The following is a 27,694-nucleotide window of genomic DNA, read 5'->3' as shown; positions in this document are numbered from 1 at the left end:
TGCTGGGAATAATGGCAGTGCTGCCCTGGCTTTTGATGGTGGTCAGGAGGCTCAGAACATCTCCCAGGGCTCACCTTCTGCACAGAAACTGTTATGCCTTCTAACAGGAACGTTCTCTTCCAGACCGTCATCCGTCCCTTCGATGGACCTCACGCGGCCCTTGGCCCTGATGTCTCTGTTGCGGGGGAGGCTTTGGCTGCGCTGTTTCTGGGGCCTGCCATGAGCACCGTATCCCCTGGGACACTCCACCAACGGGAAAGGCCCATCCTGCTCAAAGTTGTGGCGCCTCTGGACGGGCAGCGTGGCCTGCCTTCGCCTGTCCGGGGACATGCCGGTGCGGCCGCTGGCGTACTCGGCTTCGGGGGGCACAGTCTGCAGGAAGTGCAGCCCTGAGCTGGTCAGGGGGGTCTCTATGAGGTCCTGCCAGGAGCGCCGCTCCCGGTAGGGCGCTCTGCCCGCCGAGGGGTGCGTGCTGCCCGCGCCCTCCGGCCGCGCCTCCTCGGCCGACGACTGCGAGTACGTGGATTCGCTGGAGAAGTGTCGGCCCTGTTTGACTTCGGGGAATGGGCTGGAAGAATTCACCTGCAATGACACAAAACGTGGGGCCATCAGACAACGTTTTGATCAGACCCGAGGAGGGGACTGTGGTGTAGAACATTACATGCCATACAGTAATCAAATGAACTGATGTGTTTGATACGTCCTAATGTGAACCTCTGGAAACAGAAGATAATTAACAGTGAGAGCTTTTATGCTAATTCTGTGTTGTAACCACTCCCTATTCTTGTTTTGCACATTCTCTGCCCACGAGCAACTCCTGATGGAAAGAACAGTATAACACTGGTGCAGGTTTGCTGAAGGCCTGTCCAGCTTTCACTCAGTCCAGCAGCATGCCATGAAGACATGGGAGTCTCCAAAAGAAACCATAATTGGATTTCCTTTCTTTTTTTTTAGGGCGTGTGCATCCAGCCAAACAGAAAAAACCAAAACCAAACCCAAACAACAAAAGTTTCAGCACCCCAGAAGATTTTTGACTGGGGAGCTGCTGAACTGCTGAAATTATTTGAATTAATTCTGCTGGGTCTGTATATAAATTTAATTCAAAAACAAAGAGAAAGGCAAAAATGTGGAAAAACAGAAAGGGAGGGGCTTAACCTGTATCCCAGTTGATAAAACAGCATCACATGGGTGAAAATCAGTCTGAACTTCACCCATGTGATGCTGTTGTCTCAGTCACTCTTTCTGTGGTTCTGGCTGTGTGAGGATCGTGTCATTCACGCTGAAGAAAAATCTGAAAGAAAAATAGAGAACAGTCCTATCTGTTTTTAGAAACACAGAATAATTTTCACAGCCTGTCTGTGTTTTGTCTAATAGAAATGTTCTATTTGTAATACTGTCACCACTATGGTATTGTGCTCAATATTGTAGAAAAGCTCCCTTGCCTAGAAAGATTTGTTCTCAGAAAACGAACTAAACCATAATTACTGTGTGAATGCTTAATCTCTGACCTCCAGGATCTAATACTCATACTTGAAAAACAGTCTCAACTAATACAAGCTATCCCATCCACCACATTCTTTTCATATTCTGCAGTGAAGTCAACATTTGAGTATTGTGTTCCTATATCAGCTGCAGTCTCACCAATCCTACAAAAAAAGGGACATAGTTACAGCGTGGTGACAGGTGTGCGTCAGGAGATATTTACCTCTCCTTCCTTTGTAACTGACTTGCTATGGAAACATCCAGGTCTTGGCTCAGGAGGAACAGCAGCAATTTCATTCTTACAATGAGATCCGCCTTTATGGCAATTAAACACTCCGAGACAAGGAAAGTGCAAGTCAAGGCACACAGAGACCTTTGGGTGCCCTACTGTCAAACGCAACGTTTGGGACTCACTGAGGGTGCTCGGTGGTAGGTGTCACACAGTGTGGAGGAGCCCTCCTGCTTCAGGGTGAGCGAGCCCTCGAGGTCGTCCTGGTCGCTCTCGCTCCAGTAATCTGCTAACAAAGCATTCCGGGCTCGCTCTGTGCTTTGCCACAACAAAGCAGGCCCCACACTTTACAAACATCATTGGCATGGCAAGGCAAACATTCCCCATCACCCACGGGGCTTGGCAGCCACCGGGAACAGGGTGAGGAAACATCTGGCTCTGAGAGACACAGATCTGCACAGGAACCTCCAGATGCCTCAGGGCAGAGGGACAGAAAGCAGGTTGGGCACTCGAGTCCCACTGCACATAAAAACCACCCTCTGGTCACAGAGAGTCAAAGAGAAGCTTAATTGTGTCAGCATAATTCCACCGTGGCTGCTGTGGAAGGGCAAAGCTGAGCTCAGGAGACACAGAAAGAGCTTCTAAAGCACATACTGCCCTGTATTTGTGGTGTCCTCACTCACTCTGGGGGACCAGCATCCCTGTGGGCTGGGATCTGGGAGATCACACCTCACCCTGAACCCTGCAGTCTCCTTATCACTTGTTTTAGGTGTTTCTTAACATTATTTCTCAGGATTTTATTTTATTTTCTTTGGTGGTGGCACCAATAAATGTAGTTCTTCAAGAATACAGATTCTTATTAAAATTGATATTTGAAAAGATAGGGCCATATGTTAATAAAGCAGCCAGTTATGGCATCTCCAGGTTTGTGGAAACACTGAACAGATCTGTGCTGTCTGCTCTGCTCTCCTAATTAGAACCACTGAAGCATTACCTTCATCTGGGTGAATGTCCTTGTCATCAGGTGTGTAACCAATTGCTGCGAGACCCAACCGGTTCATCCACCTGACAGAACAAGAAAAAATGAGGAAGAGATCCTTAGAAGGAACACCTCCTGTAAATCTGAGGGCATACACATTCTAACTCCTGGAAAAGTCAGAGACAATGTTTAATGCAAACCCTGAGCTGCTCAGGCTGCCAAAGCACCATTCAGGTGTGTTTGAAGGTCAGTGAGGGAAGGACCCCCCAGCTCAGACCCTGCAGATGTTCTCCTGGACTCATGGGCACATCTGCTGGGGGGCTTTACCTCGTGCAGGATCAGACCTTGGCATTTATTCTGCTGCCTGGAAACCTGAACAGCCAGGACTTCAATCATTATGTCATCAGGAAAGTGTGGAGCTCACATACAAACATGCCCACTTCAGCAAAGAATAAATGGAATTTTTATAGCCTGTGGAGAGCAGGAATGTCCCCCTTAGGCAGAACTCAGCCCTCTCTAAGCTGCACATGAGTACTAAAGGTGAGGAATGACTTCCAGAGACACAAAGGGTCACATTTACTCTCATTGCTGAATTGCCAAAATACTGGAAAAGAAAATAAAATGATGATAATTATTGGGGGAAAACCTGTTTTAGAATGTAAGTTGTATTAAATCTGCATCCTCAGAAAGCTAAAACAGGCTGTGGCAGAATTCCACTGGCAATTTACTAGTTTGGATTCACAGTCCTGGGGAGATAAATGTTTGGTGGGTTTGAGCTGCAATATCAATTTTATTTAATTTTTTTTAAATGGAATCTTAGGTTTCTAAACCAAAACTTGGTAAACTGAAGGTACTGCAAAATTTGCATTTCACATCAGATGTTCTGCTTTCCTTCTTTGGCCCCAAATTAATTAGTTTGATCAAAAATAAGATTCTTTACTTCATTAGGAAAATGTTACAATTTAGTTTAAGCCCAGAGTTTTCTTCATGTGAAATTACTGGATGTTCATACAATATATAATTGAAAAACTAGGAAAAAGGGAAATTAAGGCACAGAGGGGAAAGTCACTTCTTAATGTCCAGAAAATAAGAAATCAAAAATTAGCTTATTGTCTTCAACAAGGAACTATAACAAAAAAAAAAAAAAAAGCCTTGTTAATGCCTGGCGTGTGTTGTCAAGCATCCCCTTACTCAGTAACTGAATTATTTACCTTATCACTAATTTCACATGAGGGCTTTTTAGAAGCAGCTCTTCTTTCTTTTTTTTAATGTTGCAACATCAAATTTGTAAATAATTCTATTCTTGGTTAATGAATACTGACAAAACATTTTTCAAAGAGCTCAAGAAAGACATCAGTGAACAACACGTACGAGATCACAAGGACAGCTGGTTTGCAGAATAAGACAAGGGAAATATCCAGTGTGATTCTTTCTCACTTGTACAAGAAGAGAAAAAAGCCTTCTAGGGGTGGGTGTGACTGTTACTGTCTCTGAGGGGTGTGTGGAAGGTGCAGGCACAGCCAGGAGGAACGAAACGAAGGAAGAGGGAACTCTCCACTAAAAATAGCCCCAGTTGAGCCCGTATTGATCTCCTGGTGCAGCACTGCAGAGCTCCCAGCCAGCATCTTAATTGGAGGATTGGATGGAGCATTGACTCACTGCAGCCTTCAGCAAATCCCTCCTCACAGCTGAGGCTTTCACAAGCAGCCAAAGGGGACAGCAACAGTGACTTCTCACACATGTGAGAGGCCTTCATTTACTCACAAAGCTATGAAAATATAAAGGATTGGACAACCATCTCGCTTTGCCTTTCAGTGAAACAGAAGGGAGGAAATTGGAAATAAAACTGGGAGTGATGCTCAGTTTTCCCAAAGACCAAGAGCAGGGTTTCAGCACTGCTCACAGACGCTGTTTGTATCAGCACATCAATAACTCATCTTTAGCACGAAGGAAGTACATTTTAAATGGATTAAAGGTTTGCAGAGGAGCTTTTCCACAGTGCTCACCAGCATCCTCTCACTCTGCAGGCATTTGCTGCTCCTGCAAGGCAGATTCTTATGGCAGGGATGGAATGACATAGAATCACAGAATCATAGAATCGATTGGGTTGGAAAAGACCTCTGAGATCATCGAGTCCAACCCTTGGTCCACCTCCAGTTCCTTTACCAGATCATGGCACTCAGTGCCACGGCCAAGCTCAGCTGAAAAACCTCCAGGGGTGGGGAATCCACCCCCTCTCTGGGCAGCCCATTCCAATCCCTGAGCACTCTCTCTGTGAAGAAGTTTTTTCTGATCTCCAACTTCAATTTCCCCTGGCAGAGCTTGAGCCCATCGTGCCCCATTGTCCTATTGCTGAGTGCCTGGGAGAAGAGACCAACCCCCACCTGGCCAGAACTTCCCTTCAGGCAGTTCCAGACAGTGCTGAGGTCACCTCTGAGCCTCCTCTTCTCCAGGCTAAACACCCCCAGCTCCCTCAGCCTCTCCCCATAGGGCTTGTGCTCCAGTCCCTTCACCAGCCTCATTGCATCATTCCCTGTGCATTATTAAGAGTTTTTATTCACTACTTTTTTGACAGTTGTTCCCAAATTTCTAAACTCATTAGCATTGGAGCAAAATAGTTTTAGTCACAGTTTGCCATATGCCTCTGGCAGTTAAGCAGGATGGCTCAGTGCCTCCAACTGAGGTTCTGCTTAAGCACCAGTGGTAAATTAGGACTAATTACCATTTTCCAAGTTAAAACAGACTCAGCCATTTGGGTGGTCAGTGGATGGAAATTTAGATTGTTATCAATTTCTTGCCAGATTTCTCTTGTTGCTCATTGTTAATTTGCAAGGTTCAGACCTTGGAAGCACATGGAGGTACCAAAGTGTTAATGTTGACCTCCTGGAGCTCAGGGATCTCCTGAGGACACACAGAGTATCAGCTTTACACAGATGGCCTCAATGGCCAAAGCTGGAATTAGCTGGAGCAAATCTTCCTTCTCTAAGGCTGCTTAGACTTTTCTCTTCCAAAGTCAAGATGATCCCCAGCTATAGTTTAAAAGGACTTTCTTACCTCATTTACCCCAATTCAGAGTCAGCTCTTTGTCAAACCAACATAAAGGGTTATCTGATGACATTCAGTGGCTTATAATGATAAAATCTCTTCTGAGAAAAGAACTAGAATCTCCATTTTAGGCTTTGTGTTTTTAAAAAAGCATGAGTGAATGTTTTTGAGGTTAATCAGGAGTTACACAAGTGCTGAGATTACAGATCATTTTCTTACAGTTAATGTTTTTTTCCCAAGGAAATGCAAACTCAGTTCAAAAGGAACACTGCATAAACTTGATGAATTTCCTTGATGAGCAACCCACTTCCATTTTTGAGAAAACTGGCAGTCAAGGTTATCAAAAGTTCTGTATGGGGAGCTTGGAAACTCAGGCATTTGGTTCTGAACTCTGCACTGAAAGCCTTGGGGGCAAAGGACAGGTTCCAGGAGGGCAACTGGAGCACCTATGGGAGCACTGGGCTCCCAGGGATGGGTGGGGAGCACTGTGGGCACTGGGCTCCCAGGGGTGGATGGGGAGCACTGTGGGAGCACTGGGCTCTCAGGGATGGGTGGGGAGCACTGTGGGAGCACTGGGCTCCCAGGGGTGGATGGGGTGCTCTGTGGGCACTGGGCTCCCAGGGATGGGTGGGGAGCACTGGGGGAGCACTGGGCTCCCAGGAATGGGTGGGGAGCACTGTGGGAGCACTGGGCTCCCAGGGGTGGATGGGGTGCTCTGTGGGCACTGGGCTCCCAGGGATGGGTGGGGTGCTCTGTGAGCACTGGGGTCCCCCAGGATGGCTGAGGGTACCTCTGAGTGATGGCCAGGCAGTGCCAGGCTGTGTGTGCCACACATGACAAGCAGCTCCAGCAGAAGCCCAGGAGATGGTTGGTGTAATTTGGTTTCCAGAGCTGTACCCCCACAGCTCTGTGGGTTCCCCATGGCCACAGGAGGGTACCAGCTGTGCTGGCAGGTGCCTGTTTGCAATCCCTCACACCCCTCTGCACCTCGATGGATTCCTCTCCTCTCCCCAGACCCACCTTTTGCCTTTGGTAATTTCACAACTCTTTTGCTAATTAAACAACTTAACCAGCATGTTTCACTAAATTTGACTCCAGGCCACCCAGCAGAGCACTGAGAGAGATTGGGATCACATGGAGCAGCACTGAACAGCCCAGGGATGCTTTGCCTCAACATTTCACCTTCACTATTGCACAACATCCCCATGGAAATCATCTCTGTCTTACCAAGGCACGTTGTAACAACCTACAGGGGACCAAGAAATGGGTTAATTATTTTTTACTGCCTGTGCCCCGGTGAACCAAAGGCAGGGAAGGGTGAGCCTCAAGTAAAGTCATTGAAATGCAGGAGGGAGTTTTGTACTTTGTCTCAATTAGAGTCTAAATAAATCAGACTTGGCTTTAATTATTTCTGTTGGTTACAAACAGGCACTGTTGTCATCGCTTTGGGATAAAACAGCTGCCTGGTAGGATGGTAAGTGAAATTTAGTGAGATAATTCTGGTTAGAAGCAGGGAATTGGAGGCCAGGGCCTTGGAGAGCCCAGTGTGCCCCTGGGCTGGGCAGGGATGGGCACAGGGGCACCCAGGGCAGCTGCAACCACCAAACCTTGGGACTAAATAGTGACTGAAAGGCCCCGAATTGTCAGGAGTCAGGAGCACATTCCCTTTCTGAGCATCCAGAAAAAAGGCTGAAAAATGTAAGAGTGAGCCAAGCAACTGGGAAACAATTCCACACAGCTTTGCTGCCCCAACAGGCTGGGTTAAAAACAAAGACATGCCAGCCCTGATGGAACAAAGGGAATAATTTCTGCTGGAATTCACTGAGTGTGGGGCTCAGCCAGTCCAAGGACAGAGGGATTGGAGGCAACTCTAATTTTCCTCATGGCATCACATTCACCTCCTTTTCACTCTGTTTCTGCAGCCCAGAGTGAAAGGGCACAATTAGAAAAATAAAAACAACTTGGACCATCTCAGTTAGCACAGATTTGAGAGAACTGATACCTTTAGTGCAGAAAAATAAAAACCAAAAGTAAGATGGTAACTTTGTTTTTTTTAAATAGGGAAGCAAGGTTGTTATTTTTAGGGTTATAGTTAAAATTCTTCCATAAAGCCACTGAGAGCAAGTCAGGAAGGAGAGGGGGTTTGTGGCTCGGGCAAGTTTTATTTGCTAATATCCTCTGGATACTGCACACACCAGATGGCTGGTTTATAGAAGAAACTGTTCAATTCAAGTGAAAAAGTAAATAAAGGACATATCCTGAAAAGGTGTATTCAAGAAAGTCCATTTCTTTCTGTTAAACGTTCCCTTAAAAATTAAATCAATGAAATCCTGAAGCATTAAAGGATAGAATAAATACATAGCTATATATTTCCTATTTTTCTTCCTTCTTTTAGTCATTAATTCTTGCACTCCTTTGTCACCTCAGGTTTGAGATAAACACATTTCAGTGCAAGAATATCTCTTTCTCCACTTTTGAGATTGCATCCACACTTGAGAATATTTGGTTAAAAGGAGAACTAAAGTGGAAGTTAAATTTTACTCAAATTAGGTTACCTCTAAGTCTATTAAACCAGAGATTCCCTTGGACCATTTAGTTCATACACAGAATTTATTCAGTGAGGTTTATATTTAATTTCTGTTTGAGAGCTTTGTATTATATTTTTTTACATCAGGGGGATAATCAGATTCCAGAATTCACTATAAAATTCTCTGTACTGTAGAATTAGATTTCAGAATTGATCCTGTACTTGTTATTCTGGCTTCTCCCAGCCCAGTCTTTCTTACTGGCCACTCTCCCAGCCCAGTCTTTCTTACTGGCCACCTAAAAAGTCAATACCTTTCCCACTTGGGTTCCTCAGGTTCATTATTTTCACTATTTCCTAAGGTTATGCAGGTAATATATTAATGTAACAGAATAAAGGCTCCTGTGGCAGGGATGGTTGAAATGATGCCTTGATTTTCCTCCCCACAGAAGCAGCCCAAAGGCTGTGCCAGTGAAACACAACCCTGACAGAGTGTTCTCCAGCAGCTCCTCCCTCCCTCCCTCCCACTGTATCAGCTCCTGCAGCTCCTGTTCCTGCTCTTTTATTTGCCACAGTTGCTGGGATTCGTTGAGTAAAATCATTCATGGGCTAAGCTCTCAGTACTCTCTGATGTGGTGATTTGACATGACTGTTGATCCTGTTTCATGCATTGTCTTGTTAGATTTGTCAGCCTGAAGAGCAGGCAGAGCCCAGCCAGGCTGGAGCTGACAGTGAACGGAGCCCATTCCTGCCCTCTGCACCCACTTCAGGCACTCATGGGAGGTTTATTTGGATTTGCAAGTGTTTTAATGTCACCCTGTCAGACAAAGGCAGATTATGCCTCTGTACTTACAAGTCTGTTTTGGGGTGGGGGGGTTTGTTTGTTTTCATTTTTCCCCAGTGGGTAACAGAGAAAAGAAGTTTATTGTTCCTGTAGCAAATAAATTACCCTTCTGGTAATGAAATAGCATTTATTGTGTAAATATAGTCGTGTAGCACAGAGAATATGCACACAATAATGATAGACTACGATAAACCCAATAATAATCCCTAAGAAAATCTACCAAAACAGTCAGAAAAACTGGGCTGGAACTCCTCTGTCCTCATTTCCTCGAGCCTTTACCCTTTACCCCAGCTTTCACCAAAGGATTGGCCCAAAAGAAAGCTCTGGAGAAAGGACACATTCCTTATGAGCAAGTGAACTGAGCTCAGCATGACCTGAAGTATGGGTGGAGTTTTGGAGGATCTGAAGGGGATCTTTTATAAGAAATGGGGCTGATTTACTTGTGAAATTATGTAATTCTGCTTCCTCATGGTCTGAAAGAAATCAGATCAAATGGGCCAAAGTGCCCACTATTTAATTATGATAGTTCTCATTTCTAGTGCTAAATCTTCAGCTTTGGCAGAGTTAAGGTGTCTCCCACCCCAAGCTGGACACTCATCCCAGAGAGGGGCAGAGCTGCAGTCACCAAATCTACAATATTCAAGGAACTCTTTGGCTCCCAGAAGAACTGGATCAATTCCCAATGGTATTATTTCCAGCAGAAGTTGATTAAGTTAATTCTGTAATTGAAAGCAGTGCAGAAAGGCAGTGCAGATGCTGCTCCTGCACAGGGATGGAGTCACACCTGGATGCTGATTTGGGAGGATAATTTCAGTTGTGCTTTGGCAACTGCTCCAGTGCAGTGCTGTGAGCCAGAGGGGCTCCAGGGGAATGAGGGCGTGCACAACCCTGTGGGAAGTCATCCCTAAATCCTAGAAAGGAGGATTTGGGTGGCCAGCCAAGAAAAGAAGCTTTGGAAGACTTCCAGCTCACTCCTAGGAATTCCTGGAGCAGTTTTTTCTCCACTATTGCCCTGCTGACTCCAATAAACATCCCAGTTTCACCCAGTCCTGGGGCCTGCAGCTCATTCTGGTCACAAAACTGTTTCACTTGTGCTGCACCTTCTGTGAGAACAATAAATTAGAGAGCTGGTGTGGCCTCAGGCACGGATCTGAAACAAGTTTATGGGAACATAAAGGAGGAAGGGAAAACCTGCTCTTTATGTTTAGTTACAACACCACTGAGAACTTCCTTAGCAGGGATTTGTGTTGGATGAGTCCCTTTGCTGTTCTGAGAGTGATCCCCTGGCTTTGCCCTGAGGGGAGCTCTGCTCTCACCCAGCTCTGCAGCCCAGGCAGGGCTGGCAGTGACTCTCCTGCTCAGCTCTCCAGGAGCTCTTGTTCCAGAGGAAAATGTCTAAGAGGGCCACTTGGATGAAATTTTCAGTTGCCAAGACCTTTTCTTAGGTATTTGTTTATTTAACTCCCTGAAGGGAAGTTCTGGCCAGGTGGAGGTTGGTCTCTTCTCCCAGGCACTCAGCAACAGGACAAGGGGGCACGATGGGCTCAAGCTCTGCCAGGGGAAATTGAAGTTGGAGAGCAGAAAAAATTCTTTGCAGAGAGAGTGCTCAGGGATTGGAATGGGCTGCCCAGAGAGGGGGTGGATTCCCCATCCCTGGAGGTTTTTAAACTGAGCTTGGCCGTGGCACTGAGTGCCATGATCTGGTAAAGGGACTGGAGTTGGCCCAAGGGTTGGACTTGATGATCTCAGAGGTCTTTTCCAACCCAATGGATTCTATGATTCTGTGATTCTAAGTGCAGACAAAGCACCTTGAAACTGTAAAGGATGTGGCAGTCCTGGCTCACCATCTGATTTGGCCAAGAGCTGTCAAGGAGACTAAAACACCCCAAATTTCAGGAAAACAGATGAAGGAACTTCAATAATAAACAGGATGATTTAGGGAAAGTCTTGAGTAACCCACTTGGTTATACTCCATACATAAGAGTGGATAGGAGACCCCATAAAATTTGCTCATAAACAATAGAGATTTAATTCAGAATACTTCATTTTCCAAGCAGTTTCATTTTAAGAGAAATATTGTGCTATAATATTTCAGGTCATTACTTGGAAAATATTGGGTAGCCCCTATAAAAATCGATCATTGTTCTGTTTCAGTAGCAGCTATTTCTTAGATTTTTTGAATGAATGCAAAAGATTTATGGGAGTTATTAAAATTGCAAAGTTAACCCAGTTATTCAAATCAAATGTGATCAAATTATTCAGCCTAAAATAGAACTTTTAAAAATTTAATATTTGGAGCCCATGAGGAGGCTGTAAATGCACTGCAGACTTCAATGACATGGAAGTTTTAAATAAAGTAGATATTGTAAAACAACCGAATATTAAATTCAATGCTAATTAAAGCCATAAACAGGTTATGTGTGTGTGGTAATAGAGGAAGCACTTCTGGGAAATAAGGCCTTTAACAAGCTCGGAGCACCAAGCAAGAGATGAGCTCATCAATGCCATTATTAATTCATTCCTGAGAACACGACTCTGCCCGTGTAAGACCTGACAGAACAGCACGAGCATTAATTTTGCAGAGCCAGGAGTGTGTGCCCTGGCAAGCTCAGCAGGCAGAGCTCAGCCCAGCTGAGCACCTCAAGGGGCTCAGACAAATCAATTCCTGCTGTGGGGACACCCTCCCACCTGCAGCACCAGGAAAAGGCAGATGAGAAGAGTCTGGAGTGGGGAAAATCATTAAACAGGGAATCTGAGCAAGAAACACTAAAAAGAGCTGTTAAAACAAGGGCTGGTGGGAAAGGCAGTTGGGGAAAGGCAGTTAAGAAAGGGTGAACATGCCCCACACAGTGAATAAAGAATGTTCCTCTCTGTGTTAGAACTCCTTCCCTTTTCAGCAGGGAGGATCTGCCCTCCTGTCAGCACGGAAAATCCAATCAGATTTTGTGGTGGCAGCAGGAGTGGGAGATGCCATGCCAAGCATTTGCCCTGGTTCCTCACATTACATGGTCAGCAAAGAGAGGGATTTGTGAAATTAGTGTTTTAAATGCCTCTTGCTTCCTCATTTCGAGTTACACACAGGGTGTGTGGGAGAAGGAATTCCAGGAAGCATGAAGAGCTGCAGGGGATGCCCAGGGATCTCACAGTTATCCATCACCTGGGTGAGTTACAGGAACAGCATCGCTGAAGGGAAAATACTGCACAAAATGCTTCAAGTAGAATCTCACCCTCTGCCTTTCCCCGTGGGAATCAGACCCAAAAAATCTGGAAAAAGGCACCTGTACATCCCCAAATAAATGCTGTGAAGTGATGGTATGTGAAAGGACAGGCTGGCACCTCCCCAGCTGTGCCCCCCTCCAGGGCTGCACACAGGCAGCTCCCTGGGCTCCCCAGGAGAAATCCAGGGATGCTCCAAGACCAGCTTGTTGAAGGTGTGTCAGACTCACTGGTTTTCCTTGAGCAGCACATTTTATGTATAACAGATAAACATGATGGCACTTCAACAAACAAGAGCCACCAGAGGAACTGAAGCCAAGGAAGAGCCACACAGAGCTGGGACAGCAGGACACCTTTGCTTTGGGTTTGTCCTGACAGATCCGAGCCACAGAACCAAACAATGGAACACTGACAGCCTGGAACAAATATTTGCCAGCAAATTTACACCCTCAAAGTGTCCCAGTCCTGAGAACTGAACCTCAGCAATGCCATGCTCCATTTGGTGACCATTTGAAGGCATCAGCATTCCAAAGAAAATCTAGCTGTATCCTGAGGTAACTCTGTCTTCTCACACTAAGAACAAACTAAATCTCAAACTTTTAGACAACTGTGCCAGGAAAGATTGAAGACTTCTCCTGCAGAGCCACTGTCCCTTGTGTCCTTGCTTTTCACCTCAGCTGGGAATAACCAAACTCCTGATGGAGCAGGAGGAGGCAGGACATCTGCCTGTGCCTTCTGGGATCAAAGGCCCTGTCCCACCTTCTGCCAACCTCTGCTTTCCTCACTGAATCACAGGAGAGGAGCACTGGGTCATTTGGGCTGGAATTGCTCTCTGGAGGTGTCTGTTCCCACACCACCCACGGCAGGACCAGCTTTGATGTGGGATCAGGTTGTTCAGGGCCTCGTCCAGTCACAAGTTTGGAATGTCCTCCCAGCACATCCAAGGACATCCCAAAGCACAAAGCAGCCCCCAAAATGCCACTTTGCTGGTCTCTGCTCTGTGTTGGGACACTGATGTGGAGAATAAAATGAATTACTTGTGATTTTGAATGTTGTTGGGGCTTTTTCTTGGGGCAGAGAGAGTTGATTTTAATTTCTTATATGTATATATATATTTCTTTTGAATTCTGGCACCAAAAATGAATACGTCTCATTAGCCCAATCCCATCCCTGGTACAAAAGTTCCTGCAGGTTGCTTTTCCCTGGTTTTAGGCCATGTCATGTTGCTGTGGGTTGCCCCCAGAGCTGACCTCAAAATCCCTTGTCCCACCACCTGAGCTGACCTCAAAATCCCTTGCCCCACCACCTGAGCATGCTCTGCATGAGCTTTGGGACATGCACATTGTTTTATACACCAAGAACGCTCATCCCACTGAGGCTTCCAGCCTTGACCAACAAAAAATCAGAACCTTATAAACTTTATGCCCATTAACAAAGAAAAATTCTAATCAATGTCGATGAGACCAACACAACTGACTCTCCTTTGCAGAACTGAGAGCTGTTCTGGCAGAAAATTTCAGCCAAGTGAGCCACAGGGTGTGATGTGTTTACAAAGCCAGTGGCAGCCTCAGTGGACTGAGCCCTGACAAGACCAGGAGCCAGCACTTTCTGGTCTCCAGGAGTCCATTCCCGTGGGAGAGGAGCTGTGGAAGACCAGGACAAAGAGCAAAGCACACTGAGAGGAGCCACAACTCACCTGTTCATCTCCTCCAGGCAGTCGGTGGCAAAGTAGAAGCTCTTGATTTTGGGGTGACACGCTTTGAAGGCACTGCAGGAAGAGCACAAAGAACAAACCACCTTTCCTTCAGTCTGCCTGCAAACACAAAGGCTGAGCTGCCCTGGGACTCCCCAACATGGGGCAGCTTTCCCAGGCACTCAGGCTGCACTCAGCTCTGGCTGACTCCTCCTGCTCTGATCACACCTCCTGATGCTTTGTAAAATTCCAAAAGCCCTTGAATGACTTAGAAATACAAATCCTTTTCAATAACCACTGATGTCCCACAGCCAGCCAATTCCTGAAAATCTAATTGAGCATATTGAAGTGCAGCTTAGTTGTGTTCCAAAGATAAGCTAAAGGACTAAGTGTTTGATCTCCCCACCTCTGCTCATATATTGAGATGACTGTTTTGTGTCCTACAGAAATATAGAGGGCTGCCAAGTTATGTTAAATTAGAAATCATGGAATAATAGATAATAATCTGACAGCATGGGTGATTATAGTTCACATAAACTGCTTTTCATTAACGCTTTTCTGTGATATAATCCCTGAGCTCTCCCCCAGCTAAGAACAATAATCGTATTTTTACAAAACTTTTGTGGGGATATAATGAAAAGGAGAATTTCTGTCAAGGAAACCACAAACTCCCAGCTTTAAAGACTATTAATTTGATTAGCTGGCAAATGTTACAAAAATGCCACACTATCATTCATAACATTTGTGTTAAAATGCTGACATTTAGATGGTAATTGCCAGATGTCAGAATTAGATTAGGAATCATTACACGTGTAATTATGAAGAACCTGTGATGCAACGTCTCCACTATTAATAGCTGAAATGCAAATGAGTCCTTTATTAATGACTACAATTTCTTGCAGTTTTCAGAATCAAACTGAAAGCTGAAGAAGCTTCCCTTGGTCACACTGATTTTCTTTTATATGTTATTAATTAAAATGCATCCAGTACCAGGCTCTCTTCACAAGCAGAGTTGTATTTAGGAGCAGTTTCCTTTTTCATGGGATTAGAGGGATAAAGGGCAAGGTTATCTTTGCACAGAAGGTCATCATAAACCATCTACCTTCCATAAAAGAAGACTGGAGAGGTATTTAAGTACTGTTTTGGGATCAGGGCAGTGATAATTTTCCCCTGCAGAGTTTCATCCCCTCTGGCTGCTTCTATTTTGCAAATAAAGGCAGTGAGTGGATGTGAAATGCCACACAGGGTAGAACCTTCTGCTGCCCACTAGATGGCACAGCCTTGTTAATTATATCCACTTTGGATCATTATATAAATGCAGTTTTAAGGATGCTCTGATCAAATTGGTGATTTCTTTTACCCAAGAAGCATAACCTGATTTTCCTGTCAGAAATTCTTGTAATTATTAATATCCTGCTTCTTAATGCAGAACCTTTTACTCCCCTGTGCCCACAAAGTCCCAGCAGCTCCAGCTGATCCTGTGGAAGCAGCTGCTGCCTGTCTGTGGATAAGAAAGGTGGATGATTTTGTGCATGGCTTTACACCCATATGAATTAGAGCAGGACATTGCACATCATTAATTATACAGTAATTGGCTAACACCAGACCTCCTTACGGAAATTCCTCGCAGTATTAAGTTTTTAATGCTCAGAATAGAAAATCATGACTAAACAAACACTCCTGCATAGTTATATTTTGGTCTGAGCTCTGTGTAAATCTGCACTTTGTCCTGTTCCCTTTGCCCAACGTGCCCCAGTGCTGAGGTGGTGTGAGATTGGCTGGAATTGCAGAGGATTTTGTGGTGCATCCAAAGATCCAAATCCTTTGGCTAATCCTCAGAGAATATCACATGATGGAGCTCCTGCTTGTAAACAGGATTATTTTCCTAGACAGGACATTTACATACCTAAAAAGCATTAAAATGCCAATATTGGGATTTCAAATCAATCTTTTAAGAGTCAGAATGTGTCAGTGTGATAAAAGAACTGAATTTGGCTCCACTGAGCTCCTGTGATGTGACCCAACCTGTGGGCAGTGGGTCATTTGTGGGGAAAGGTGTCCCTGCCCCTGGCACAGGAGCATCTTTGAGTCCCTTCCAAGCCAAACCAGTGTGGGATTCTGTGCTTATTTATTTGGCTGTTTCATCCCCCAGGAACTCTACTCAGTTAAGGGACAGGGAGGAGACATCAGGATGTGCCACAGGCACTGCAGGGCTCCTGTCTCAGCTGGGAAAGAATCTCTGAATGTGTCATGAAAAGCAGGAAGAGCAGGATTTTGCCAAGGGTAAAGCAGTTAAAGGCTGCAGGTCTTCCTAAATTGGTCCCTACAGGAATGTTCCTCAGGATCCTTCTCCCTGATCCTGCATTGCTTCCCTGAGGTGCTGGGAATCCCAGCATTGCATTGCTCTGTTCCACATTCACAGAGTGCAGACAAGGCTCTGTTTGGGACATGCACAGCCCAGTCCTGGGCAAGCTTTTCATGCCAATGCTCTGCAGTTCCAGGGCTGCAAACATGACAACAAATCCATCTGCATCTCCCAGCAGTGTCCCAAAGATGATTAGAGAAGCATTTAGATACACCAGCATCAGGAACTGGAGAAAAGTCTCCAGGGAAACAAGTCAAGATGTATAAATATGAATAATGCAGAAGAATGACATATATACATATATATATTTACATTTTGCTTGTTTGGAGGGCCCCAAACTGGATGCACTAATGTAGGTGTGGTGTAATGAGTGCCAGGGAGAAGGGAATAATCACTTTTAACACAGCCCAGGAAGCTGCTTCCCTGGGGGGCCCACTGGGGGCTCAGGAGGGGTTTGCTGTCTGCAAAGACTGTCAAGTTCTCTTCAGAAATAATAAAATTACTAAAGCTGTAGTGACACTCAAGCCAGGACTTCATGTCTCTGTTACTGAAAACCTCCTGTCTGTTTGTGCCACATCAGTGACATCTGCACAGAGTTCTGACTGCACAGTTTCAATATGAAGAGCCAGTTTATCCTTGATAAATTTAAGACTTAAATTTGCATTAACCAGGCCACGAAAGTTTTCACTAAGTGGAAATTGCTGAAGATTCAGGCAAAGCACCAGTTAATAATGATTAATTGTATATGTAGTTCAAGTCATCTTTATACCTGGGGCTTCATCATGGGGCATAATAATTACCAGAGTCTTTGAAAATAACACGATATTCATGTCACGCCACAATATGCAGACTGAGACACCCATGATTTCTGTACTGGATGATCACTTTTAATCAGGAAGATGCAGGTGTTGCCTAAAAGCAGTGGAAAGGCTTTCAGTGTCAATGCAAAAAGCCTCCTGTCATAGGGACAAGGTCATTCCAGGTCCAAATACAGCCTGGAGAGCTGAACCAGCCTGAGATAATGCCATGGTATAACAACCAGGGGACCTTCATTAAGTGCATTACTGAGGCAAATCATCAAACCACACAGAATAATGCACTCAATTAGTGGATACTCTTGTGAAAGCTTTCTTGAGGCTATTCCACTCCCTGAGTGCTGTGGACATCAGGAGCAGCCAGGCTGTGAAACAGAGCTCTGCACCCAACAGGAGAGTGGGGAGAGAAACCATTAATTATCCCAGTGAGACTTGAGATTCCTGTGTTTAAAAGGATTGGAACATTTCACATCAATAGCTCTGAAAGTAACAGAGATCTGAGGGGAAATCCAAGCTGAGTCCCAAAATGTTCTTCACTTTGCTTTTGAGAGAGCTGGAGGAAAAGGGACACTGGGATTTCAGCTTTTCAGTGGAATCAGGGCTGGAATGATGCCTTGGAAAGACAGCTGAGGAAGGTGAGTGCTCTCCAGGTGTGCTCTCAGGGGCTGTGCTTTGGAGCTGGCTGGACACAAGCAGGACCCTCCATTCCCCCATGCTGGATACACCAAATCCAAGTGAGCTGACACTGCATTTCACTTCTCTGCTGTTCCAGAGGAGCACATAAAATAGTGTAAAGTGTGGGGTTTGTGATGGGGGAAATACATAAATGATAGTCCATGAAGGAAGAAATCAAAGGGAAACTCAGCTCAGGAGAAAAGGGAATAAACTCTGAACATCTTCATTACACTTTTACCTCTGGCCCTGCCTCTTTCTGGAAGGATTCAAAGCCTGAAGGTTCTGGGCTTTCAGTCACATGCACAGTTTCAGTTAATCGCCTTTTTCCTGAGCACACACCCCCCAGAAAGGGATCTCTGAGCAGAGTTCTGAGGGATTGAGTTCTGCTTGGAGGGAAGCTCTGGCAGCTATTTCTGGCTGTGCACAGTGATGACCTTCTGTTTGATCTTGTTAATTCACCGAAATCTGTTCAGTGCTTTGTAGTCTCACAAAAGGGGATCATTTTGCCCGGATTTTTGTTCAATATCATTATTAATATCTACTCATTGCTCTGAGGTATTTCTAGTGCTCAGTTCCTGTGTAATTTCTGCAGTGATACCCTCAGCTGAAAGGAGGAACAGGAGCATAAATTGCACTGTCTTGTACTTCTCAGACACAGGAATAATAGAATAATATCTGCAGACAAGAACAGGCAGGGAGGAGGTTTGGTTTTCTGATGAGCAGACTCTGTTGCAATTCAAATCTGCAATATTCTCACTGTACATGTGTAGGATTTGTGTTCCTCAGACCAAAATTGCATTCAGTCATTGGAAAAGCACACCAGGAATCCAGGAGGCTTAGTTAAAAGTAGGAAAGCATAAAGAAAACAAATGCAAATAATTGAGGACATCAGCAAAGTCTTAAAGCATTGGAATTGTTCTGTGAAACCTCTTAATTCCAATCCCAACACTGCTTGGAAGCGACTGCCAGGGAGTGTCTGTTATTAAATATGCCTTAATTATGGAAAAGCTTCTCGTGTGTCTTTTATTGGGAGCAGAATGTACAAGTTGCAATTTGCACAGAAACAATAATGCAGTGCTCATTTTGCATATGGAATTTAAATATTTTAGCAGCTGAGAGCAACACAATATTGGGCATGTAAAGCTTCCTCCATAAAGGAGAAAATTAAGATTATATTTACCATCCCTTGCTAGGGTATTTTTGATGCTGTTTCCTCGGGGAATTGTTTATGGCACAATTGATTCTTATCAGCGTGGACATTCTGAAGCTGAGAAAGTTTTCTCTCTTGGCTAAAGTTTCCTTGTCTCTCTTGGCTAAAGTTTCCTTGTCTCTCTTGGCTAAAGTTTCCTTGTTCTTTGCTTTACTTATTTCACTGAGGTTGTAACTGGCAAGCTGAGCAAAGAGTTATTCAAATCCCTGGGATCCAGTTTATGAAGTTTCTATCACATTATATCTTTTGTAATAAAGAGAAATACTAAAGCTTAGGGGGATCTATGGTGCATTATTTAGGGATTTCAAAGTTTTCTGAGTAACTTTCTTCTCTGGACTTTGCAAATGTTTGTCACTATGTACAATAACTTTGTGAGGGGACCCTTTGGTTTATAAACACAATGCACACACAATGTACTCACTGTTTTCGTCTGCACTCAATTGCTCTGTCTATCCTGAACTCGGGTAAACTAATGAATCCTTCTGCCTTCTCATCCTGCCAAAGACAAGGGAAAATGATGAACAACAACGTGGAATCAAAGGAGAGAGAAAGCAGCAGCAGCTGTTTGGGTTTTATATGAAGAACAACCCCCCCAGGCAAATAAAATAATGACCATATTTTCCCTATACTGTTTTCATGCTGAAATGTATTTAATGCAATATTTTTTCTGAAGTGACTATGAAGTTGCTCAAAGGAGGCTCAGCCATCCTAATCCCCCCTTGCTGCAGATCACAGGAATCCTTCAGCACCAACACAGCACCTAAAATTGCTTTTTAAGGCCTCAGCAGAGGAGAAGTCTCAGTTTCTCTGTGCTGTGTCTGTGCTTTGCAGGGTTTTGGGGGACACCTCCCTTCAGAGGCACAGCTGGCACCAGGAACACCAAAACTGGGGGCAATCATGGCAAGAAAACTGCAGAAAAACACCCCAGAACTGAGGGCAATAATGGCAATAAAGCTACAGAAAAATACCCCAGAACTGAGGGCAATAATGGCAATAAAGCTGCAGAAAAATACCCCAGAACTGAGGGCAATAATGGCAATAAAGCTGCAGAAAAATACCCCAGGACTGAGGGCAATAATGGCAATAAAACTGCAGAAAAACACCCCAGAACTGAGGGCAATAATGGCAATAAAACTGCAGAAAAACACCCCAAAACTGAGGACAATCATGCCAATAAACCTGCAGAAACACTCCAGAACTGAGGGCAATAATGGCAATAAAGCTACAGAAAAATACCCCAGAACTGAGGGCAATAATGGCAATAAAGCTGCAGAAAAATACCCCAGGACTGAGGGCAATCATGGCAATAAAACTGCAAAAAACCACTCCAAAACTGGGGGCAATCATGGCAATAAAACTGCAGAAAAACACCCCAGAACTGAGGGCAATCCTGCCAATAAAACTGAAAAAAACACCCCAAAACTGAGGGCAATCATGGCAATAAAACTGAAAAAAACCACCCCAAAACTGAGGACAATCATTCCAATAAAGCTGCAGAAAAACACCCCAAAACTGAGGACAATCATTCCAATAAACCTGCAGAAACACTCCAGAACTGAGGGCAATAATGGCAATAAAGCTGCAAAAAAACACTCCAAAACTGGGGGCAATCATGGCAATAAAACTGCAGAAAAACACCCCAGAACTGAGGGCAATCCTGCCAATAAAACTGAAAAAAACACCCCAAAACTGAGGGCAATCATGGCAAGAAAACTGAAAAGAAACCCACCCCAAAACTGAGGGTAATCATGGCAATAAAACTGCAACACCCCCCTCCCCCAAAAAAAACTGGGGGCAATCATGGCAGTAAACCTGCAGAAACACTCCAGAACTGAGGGCAATCCTGCCACTAAAACTGCAGAAAAACACTCCAGAACTGAGGGTAATCATGGCAAAAAAAATTGCAGAAACCCACCCCCCTCCTATTTCCCCTCATTTCTGCAGATTGTACCAAAGGTTTGCAGTAACTTTGCACCAAGAGCAGCATTTTGCACAGGAGGAACTGCAGGGTCCAGACTAATTCAGGAAAAAGCAAGAGGAACACCTTTATAAAAATAACTTTTAGATCAAGAGCTCTACAAACCCAGATTTTCACCTCTGCCTCCCACAATGCCTGACCAACACAAGTGCACTTTGCACACACTCCACTTCACACATCCCTCACCCTCTGAACCTGAGCAGGGCTCAGTGGGAGCAGTGCTGGTCCAAAGGAAGACTCTCTGGAGGGATTAACCACTGACATTCATTTCTTTCAGAGGAAACAGGAACAGCTGCTGGTTTATTAAGCTTGAACATGGACTTGGAGGCTTTAAAAGACAATGTCAATTGAAATATTTGCAGCTGGAGTGACCCAGAGCTGCACAGGAGGTGGCACTTAGTGACATATCTGACCACACAGTGAAAACAGACCTGGGACAAAAGAATTAGAATCATAGAATGGATTGGGTTGAAAAAGACCTCTGAGATCATCAAGTCCAACCCTTGGTCCAACTCCAGAAAACCTGAGGTTTCATTTTCCCTTTCTCCAGTACTCACATTCTGGTTTGTGTACCAGTACAAGGAGGAATCCTTGAGGATGAACCAGTATTTTTTCCACTTCTGTGTGAAATAACCCTTGGCATCCTTCTTCTTCCAGAGCCAGCCCTCGCAGTCGCCGTGGCCCAGGTCCTTGCAGGAGATGCGCCTCCTGCTCACGCTGGACAGGGAACTCCCTGGGAGCACAGAGAGATCTGCTCACACCAACACAGCTCTGCCTGTGATGGGATTCAGCCCAAACCTCCCAGCAAACCCTCCCCAGGCCCAGGGAGAGGACATGGACTGCACAGGTCCCAAATTCCACCATAGAATCACAGAATGGATTGGGTTGGAAAAGACCTCTGAGATCATCAAGTCCAACCCTTGGTCCAACTCCAGTCCCTTTACCAGATCATGGCACTCAGTGCCACGGCCAAGCTCAGTTGAAAAACCTCCAGGGATGGGGAATCCACCCCCTCTCTGGGCAGCCCATTCCAATGCCTGAGCACTCTCTCTGCAAAGAATTTCTTTCTCATCTCCAACTTCAATTTCCCCTGGCAGAGCTTGAGCCCATCGTGCCCCCTTGTCCTATTGCTGAGTGCCTGGGAGAAGAGACCAACCCCCACCTGGCCAGAACTTCCCTTCAGGGAGTTCCAGACAGTGCTGAGGTCACCTCTGAGCCTCCTCTTCTCCAGGCTAAACACCCCCAGCTCCCTCAGCCTCTCCCCACAGCACTTGTGCTCCAGTCCCTTCTCCAGCCTCGTTGCTCTTCTCTTCTCACTTGGGTTGGAAGAGACCTCAGATTATCAAATCCAACCCTTGATCCAACCCCACTGTGATCACCAGCCCAGGGCACTCTGTGGTTGGATCCAACCTGCTGGTTGGATCAAGACATGGTGGCTTCTCTGTCCCTGGAGGTGTTTAAGAGGACACTCAGTGCCACATCCAGTCCCTTCTCCAGCCTCGTTGCTCTTCTCTGGCCCCGCTCCAGCCCCTCAATCTCTTTCCTGAACTGAGGGGCCCAGAACTGAACACAACACTCAAGGTGTGGCCTCCCCAAGGCAGAGTCCAGGGGAAGGGTCACTGCCCTGGGCTTGCTGGCCACGCTATGTTTGATCCAGGACAGGACCCCCTTGCTCTGCACTTGGGGCTCCAGAGTGACCATGAACTCAAAAGGGTCTGGGTCCTGCAGGGCTTTGTTGGGTCTCTGCAGTTCATACCTCTCAGGGCTGCACTTGGGGCTGGTGAAGAGGAACAGCCTCATTCCACAGTAAAACTGGGTTTATTTAACCTCACAATCTGCACACAGATGCAAACACAACTTTTCCCCATTTATCTTCTCCTACTCCTTTGAGCAGCAGAAGGCCTGTCAAATTCTGGGATTTTTTAATCATATTTTTAAAGTCAATTAAAAAGGAAGATTGTTACTTCCATAACAATGCACAATCTTACATATCTTTTATCCTGAATTAAACAACAGTATTTGAACTTTACAGCATCTTGTTAAAGGCACAGCACCAGGAAAAGGTTTTTGCCTTGTTTTTATTTCAATAAATCCTCATTGAAAGGCCTAGAATTTGTAAATATTATAAACCCAGGGGTTATGTAATAATTGTGGCATCATATAATAATTATGGCATCATATAATAATTATGGTATCATATAATAATTATGGCATCATATAATAATTATGGTATCATTTCTTCCTGAAAAAAATGGTGGGCCAAACTGTGTAGGAAATTTCCTGAACATATTAGACATTTTTTTCTGTGAAAAATCAAGTTTAAAGATACAAGAATGACATTTTTGCTACAGCTGAGAAAGAGGAAAGAAATTCAGAGGGCAGCAAAACACAGTCCTTTGTTCTGCAACACTCCACAACAAAGGGCTCAACAATTTGCTTATTCTGGAGCGACATCCTGGGCAGGGTCAGAGATGTTAAAAACATGTAGTGCAATAAAAGGAACATTTTAAGAAGACTAAGGAAAGAAATAGAATAAAAAAGCCACATATTTCCATATGAATTCATTAGGCTCTAATGTTTATTGGTTTAAGTCTCAAATGGGCTGTGAATAAAGAAGGAAATGTCAAAATATACAAGTACTCCCTGTTTTCTTCCTAAGTCAGGGGAACTGGAGCCACCCAGCCAAGCAAAATTACACCCCACAACACGTGGATTTGGCATTTTAATTCAGTATTTAACTGTGGTGGGTTTACTGTCACATTAAAAACACTTGAATTGAGCTGCACTTTGGCATTCAGGGTTTTATCAGGGAAGGAATTTGGAGCTCTGAAATCACTTACCTTTGGACCATTTCCTGCTCTTTACCCTGAGGGAGGTGTAGTGGAATGACTGCAAGGCAAAAAGAAAGGAATGATGAGACACCAGAAAGCAGCAGAAAAAACCTGTTCCATCCCCAGGGCTGGCCTGGGGTTGGTTATCCCAGATCTCCTTTCTGGCATTTTCTCTTCCTACTGTTATAAGTGTCATAAAGAAAACAACACTGTGCCCCTTCTGCAAATTAAAATCCAGTTTTTAAAAGTATTTATTACAATTAAGGATATTTTGCATGAATAGTGATGCAGTAGTTTGAAAATTAAGGACATAAACTCCATGAATGGCCTAATGAATGACTGATATTTGAGGGGTTTTGTAAGTATTGATAAAATAGTCATCAAAATACCAATTCAAAAAGAAACATCCACCCCAAACATTAGGCAGTTAAATGTGCAAAGCTCAATGACATCTTGAAGTCACGTTCTTTAATTGTTTACAGCCACAAAAAAACAATTAAGTGTGTTGGGTTGGGAGGTCAACAGAATAACTCTGAGGAAAACAAAACTAATCCTTTCCTTCTCTTGTGGCTGCATCAGAAAACTGTTCCAGGTCCTGAAGAAAACCCCAAAGCATCTCATTATTTAAACCTTCTAAAACCAGGGTCAGTGCTCAAAAACTGGTAAGGAGTCACCTCAAATCTGTAAATGCTGGAAAATAAACAGCTGGAAACAAGACTCCAGCTCTTGGAGAGAGCAGGTTTTATTTGAAACAGGAGCAGAGGAGGGTTGGACATTTACAGACCTGTTGGTAACCCTTGTGTGATTTAACCAGGTCACAGCTTGGAACACTTGGCAGAAATCAGCACTTCCTGAGCACTGGAGGAGACAAAGGTTAATGTTGCTCCTGTGCTGGAGGAGATGGAGGAAAATACAGCCAGAAAATGGGAAAACAGAAGTCTGTGAGAAAGTATTAAAAGCAAAAACCTCCCCAGCAGCACTGGGGGTTTGTTGCTGTTTCCATCCCAGCACCTCTGGGGGTCCATGGCTGTGTTTCCATCCCAGCACCTCTGGGGGTTCATGGCTGTGTGTCCATCCCAGCAGCTCTGGGGGTTCATGGCTGTGTGTCCATCCCAGCAGCTCTGGGGGTTCATGGCTGTGTGTCCATCCCAGCAGCTCTGGGGGTTCATGGCTGTGTGCCCATCCCAGCAGCTCTGGGGGTTCATGGCTGGGTTTCCATCCCAGCAGCTCTGGGGGTTTGTTGCTGTTTCCATCCCAGCAGCTCTGGGGGTTCATGGCTGTGTGTCCATCCCAGCACCTCTGGGGGTTCATGGCTGGGTTTCCATCCCAGCAGCTCTGGGGGTTCATGGCTGGGTTTCCATCCCAGCAGCTCTGGGGGTTCATGGCTGGGTTTCCATCCCAGCAGCACCTCAGGGTGTGGGGGACACCCACTTGTCTCCAGAACAAGCTGTTCAGGGCCCCTCTTTCCTTAAAAGGGCATTAATCTGAAAAACACATCACTGGATTTTTTCACAATTTAGGCTGAAAAAGGAGAGTGAAGGGATAAAATCCCAGAATGAAAGTCCAGTTTTCATGTGGGATTAAATTTAAGGAACTGCCACACAAATGGGAGATACACAGCAGGTACTCACCAGAAACTGGGGGGCATCTTTTAATAAAAACTTTGAAAAATGATGAAAATACAAGCACAATTCATCAAGGAGAGCTGAAAATATTAGTTCTTTTAACAAGCTAAGTTAATTAGTCTTACTCTGTTTTGTTTCTGCTCATATATAACATAATCAAAGGAAGAAAACTAGAGAAAGGGGAAGGTTTGCAGTTCCTTGGGAATCAGGAGTTAATGAGCACCACTAATAGATAAATTCAAGCTCCATATTCCAAAAGGTAAAGGAGCCACTACATCATTAACCTGGGGGCAAACACTGCAAGAGTCAGAACTTGCAGCTCTGAGGGGCTCCAGTTGCTGTGGGAGGCAGAGGGGATGGGTGGGAGACAGAGGGGATGGGTGGGAGGCAGAGGGGATGGGTGGGAGGCAGAGGGGATGGGTGGGAGACAGAGGGGATGGGTGGGAGACAGAGGGGATGGGTGGGAGACAGAGGGGATGGGTGGGAGACAGAGGGGATGGGTGGGAGACAGAGGGGGTGGGTGGGAGACAGAGGGGATGGGTGGGAGACAGAGGGGATGGGTGGGAGACAGAGGGGATGGGTGGGAGACAGAGGGGATGGGTGGGAGACAGAGGGGGTGGGTGGGAGACAGAGGGGATGGGTGGGAGACAGAGGGGATGGGTGGGAGACAGAGGGGATGGGTGGGAGACAGAGGGGATGGGTGGGAGACAGAGGGGATGGGTGAGAGACAGAGGGGATGGGTGGGAGACAGAGGGGATGGGTGGGAGACAGAGGGGATGGGTGGGAGACAGAGGGGATGGGTGGGAGACAGAAGGGATGGGATTGCTCCCTGGGGCTGCCAGTGGTGCCATGCTCAGCTCTAACCCATCCCTGGGGTGGGATGGCACAGCAGGCACCCCCTGCCAGCCCAGCCCAGCCCAGGGGGCACCAAGGGGGACACTGATCCTGTGCCACATGAAGGCAATTAATGGGATCTCAATAGAATCAGAGGAAGCACTGCCACAGAAACACCCAGAAAAGCAGAACTGGTTCCTTGTTCCTCCACCAGGCTGAATGTTTGGAGTTTTAAAAGAAAACCACATGAACGTTGTGTTGGAAAGGACTTTAAAGCTCCTCCAGTTCCATGCCCTGCCATGGACAGGGACACCTTCACAGTCCAGGTTGTTCCAAGTCCCATCCACCCTGATCAGTGAAAAAAGTGCTAAGTCAAAATTGATTAAAAATATGACAATGAATTGAACAGTGGAGGATTTTTTTTGCTTCTTTAAAGTGCATTCCTAAATCTTTACCTTCCTCATGGATGTGCTCCCTGGATGGTCGATGGCAGAACTTGCATATCTGGGACAGAGAGAAGAAAGATGTCAAAGAGCCACAGGAAACAAAAGCATAATCTGAAATGTAATGCAAACACACACACTGTGCATGTCCAAACATATCCAACATCTGCAGCTGAGACTGCCAGAACACTTTGCTACAGGAGACAAAAACTGTACATTTTAAAATGTAAAAATGTGTCTGAGCTTTGTCCTGGGGCTCTCTGGGGACTGCAGAACAAGGCAGGGCAGCACCACCAGAACCTCTCCAGGTTCAGGGCAAACATGTTGGCCATGGATGGCACCAGGACACTGAATCAGGGGCAGATCTGCCTCATCTGGCACAGAAATCCTCAGACACAGAATGTCCCCTCGTGGGTTCAAGGGGAGGGAGAAGGAGGAGTGGGAAAGCCTCAGAACTGGGGATGGTTTTGCACATGTCATATAAATAGAAATGAAATGCAGACAAGGGAAAGCAACTCAGGGGCAAAATTAAAAAAGGAATAAAAGGATTGTGGGCATTTTTAACACATTCCTAAATTCTGCTGGTCACAATAATAATTGTCTTAAGTCAGCAAGACAGGAAATGGCATTTTCTCACTTGATGGTTTCCATTGTTGGGAGGAATTCAATAATGTACCAATAGAAACAACTATTGCACTCTGAGTTATAAACATCTATCAGTCCTGAGGCAAAGAAATTTCCAGGCTGCAGTGGAAAGATGGGATATAAAACACTGGAATGAAATTCATAGCAGTTACTTGGCAAGATTTGGACATTGGGAGCTGCCTGTGGATGGCAAGGATTGAAAGAAACAATCAAAAACTGAATGAGTTCAGCCTAAAACATCTGGGAGAGGAATGGACAGAT

At 45.2% G+C, this 27,694-nt stretch overlaps 1 protein-coding gene across 1 annotated transcript in view; it reads right to left on the bottom strand.

Annotated features, from left to right (window-relative positions):
• Positions 1–27,694, bottom strand: part of LOC139678559 (connector enhancer of kinase suppressor of ras 2-like) — a 150,676-nt gene that overhangs the window by 8,058 nt on the left and 114,924 nt on the right. The window contains exons 15-21 of the mRNA XM_071569454.1: positions 23,896–23,944; positions 21,613–21,788; positions 19,499–19,572; positions 14,016–14,087; positions 2,706–2,776; positions 1,897–2,000; positions 75–582 (exon numbers count right to left, since the gene is read on the bottom strand). Coding sequence (XP_071425555.1) covers positions 75–582; positions 1,897–2,000; positions 2,706–2,776; positions 14,016–14,087; positions 19,499–19,572; positions 21,613–21,788; positions 23,896–23,944 — 1,054 coding nt within the window. The remainder of the gene's footprint in view (positions 1–74; positions 583–1,896; positions 2,001–2,705; positions 2,777–14,015; positions 14,088–19,498; positions 19,573–21,612; positions 21,789–23,895; positions 23,945–27,694) is intronic.

Source organism: Pithys albifrons, chromosome 14 (assembly GCF_047495875.1).
Source record: "Pithys albifrons albifrons isolate INPA30051 chromosome 14, PitAlb_v1, whole genome shotgun sequence".
NCBI classification, from domain to species: Eukaryota; Metazoa; Chordata; class Aves; order Passeriformes; family Thamnophilidae; genus Pithys; species Pithys albifrons.
The sequence above is the reverse complement of the archived record's forward strand: the minus strand, read 5'-3'. Positions and strand labels throughout refer to the sequence as shown.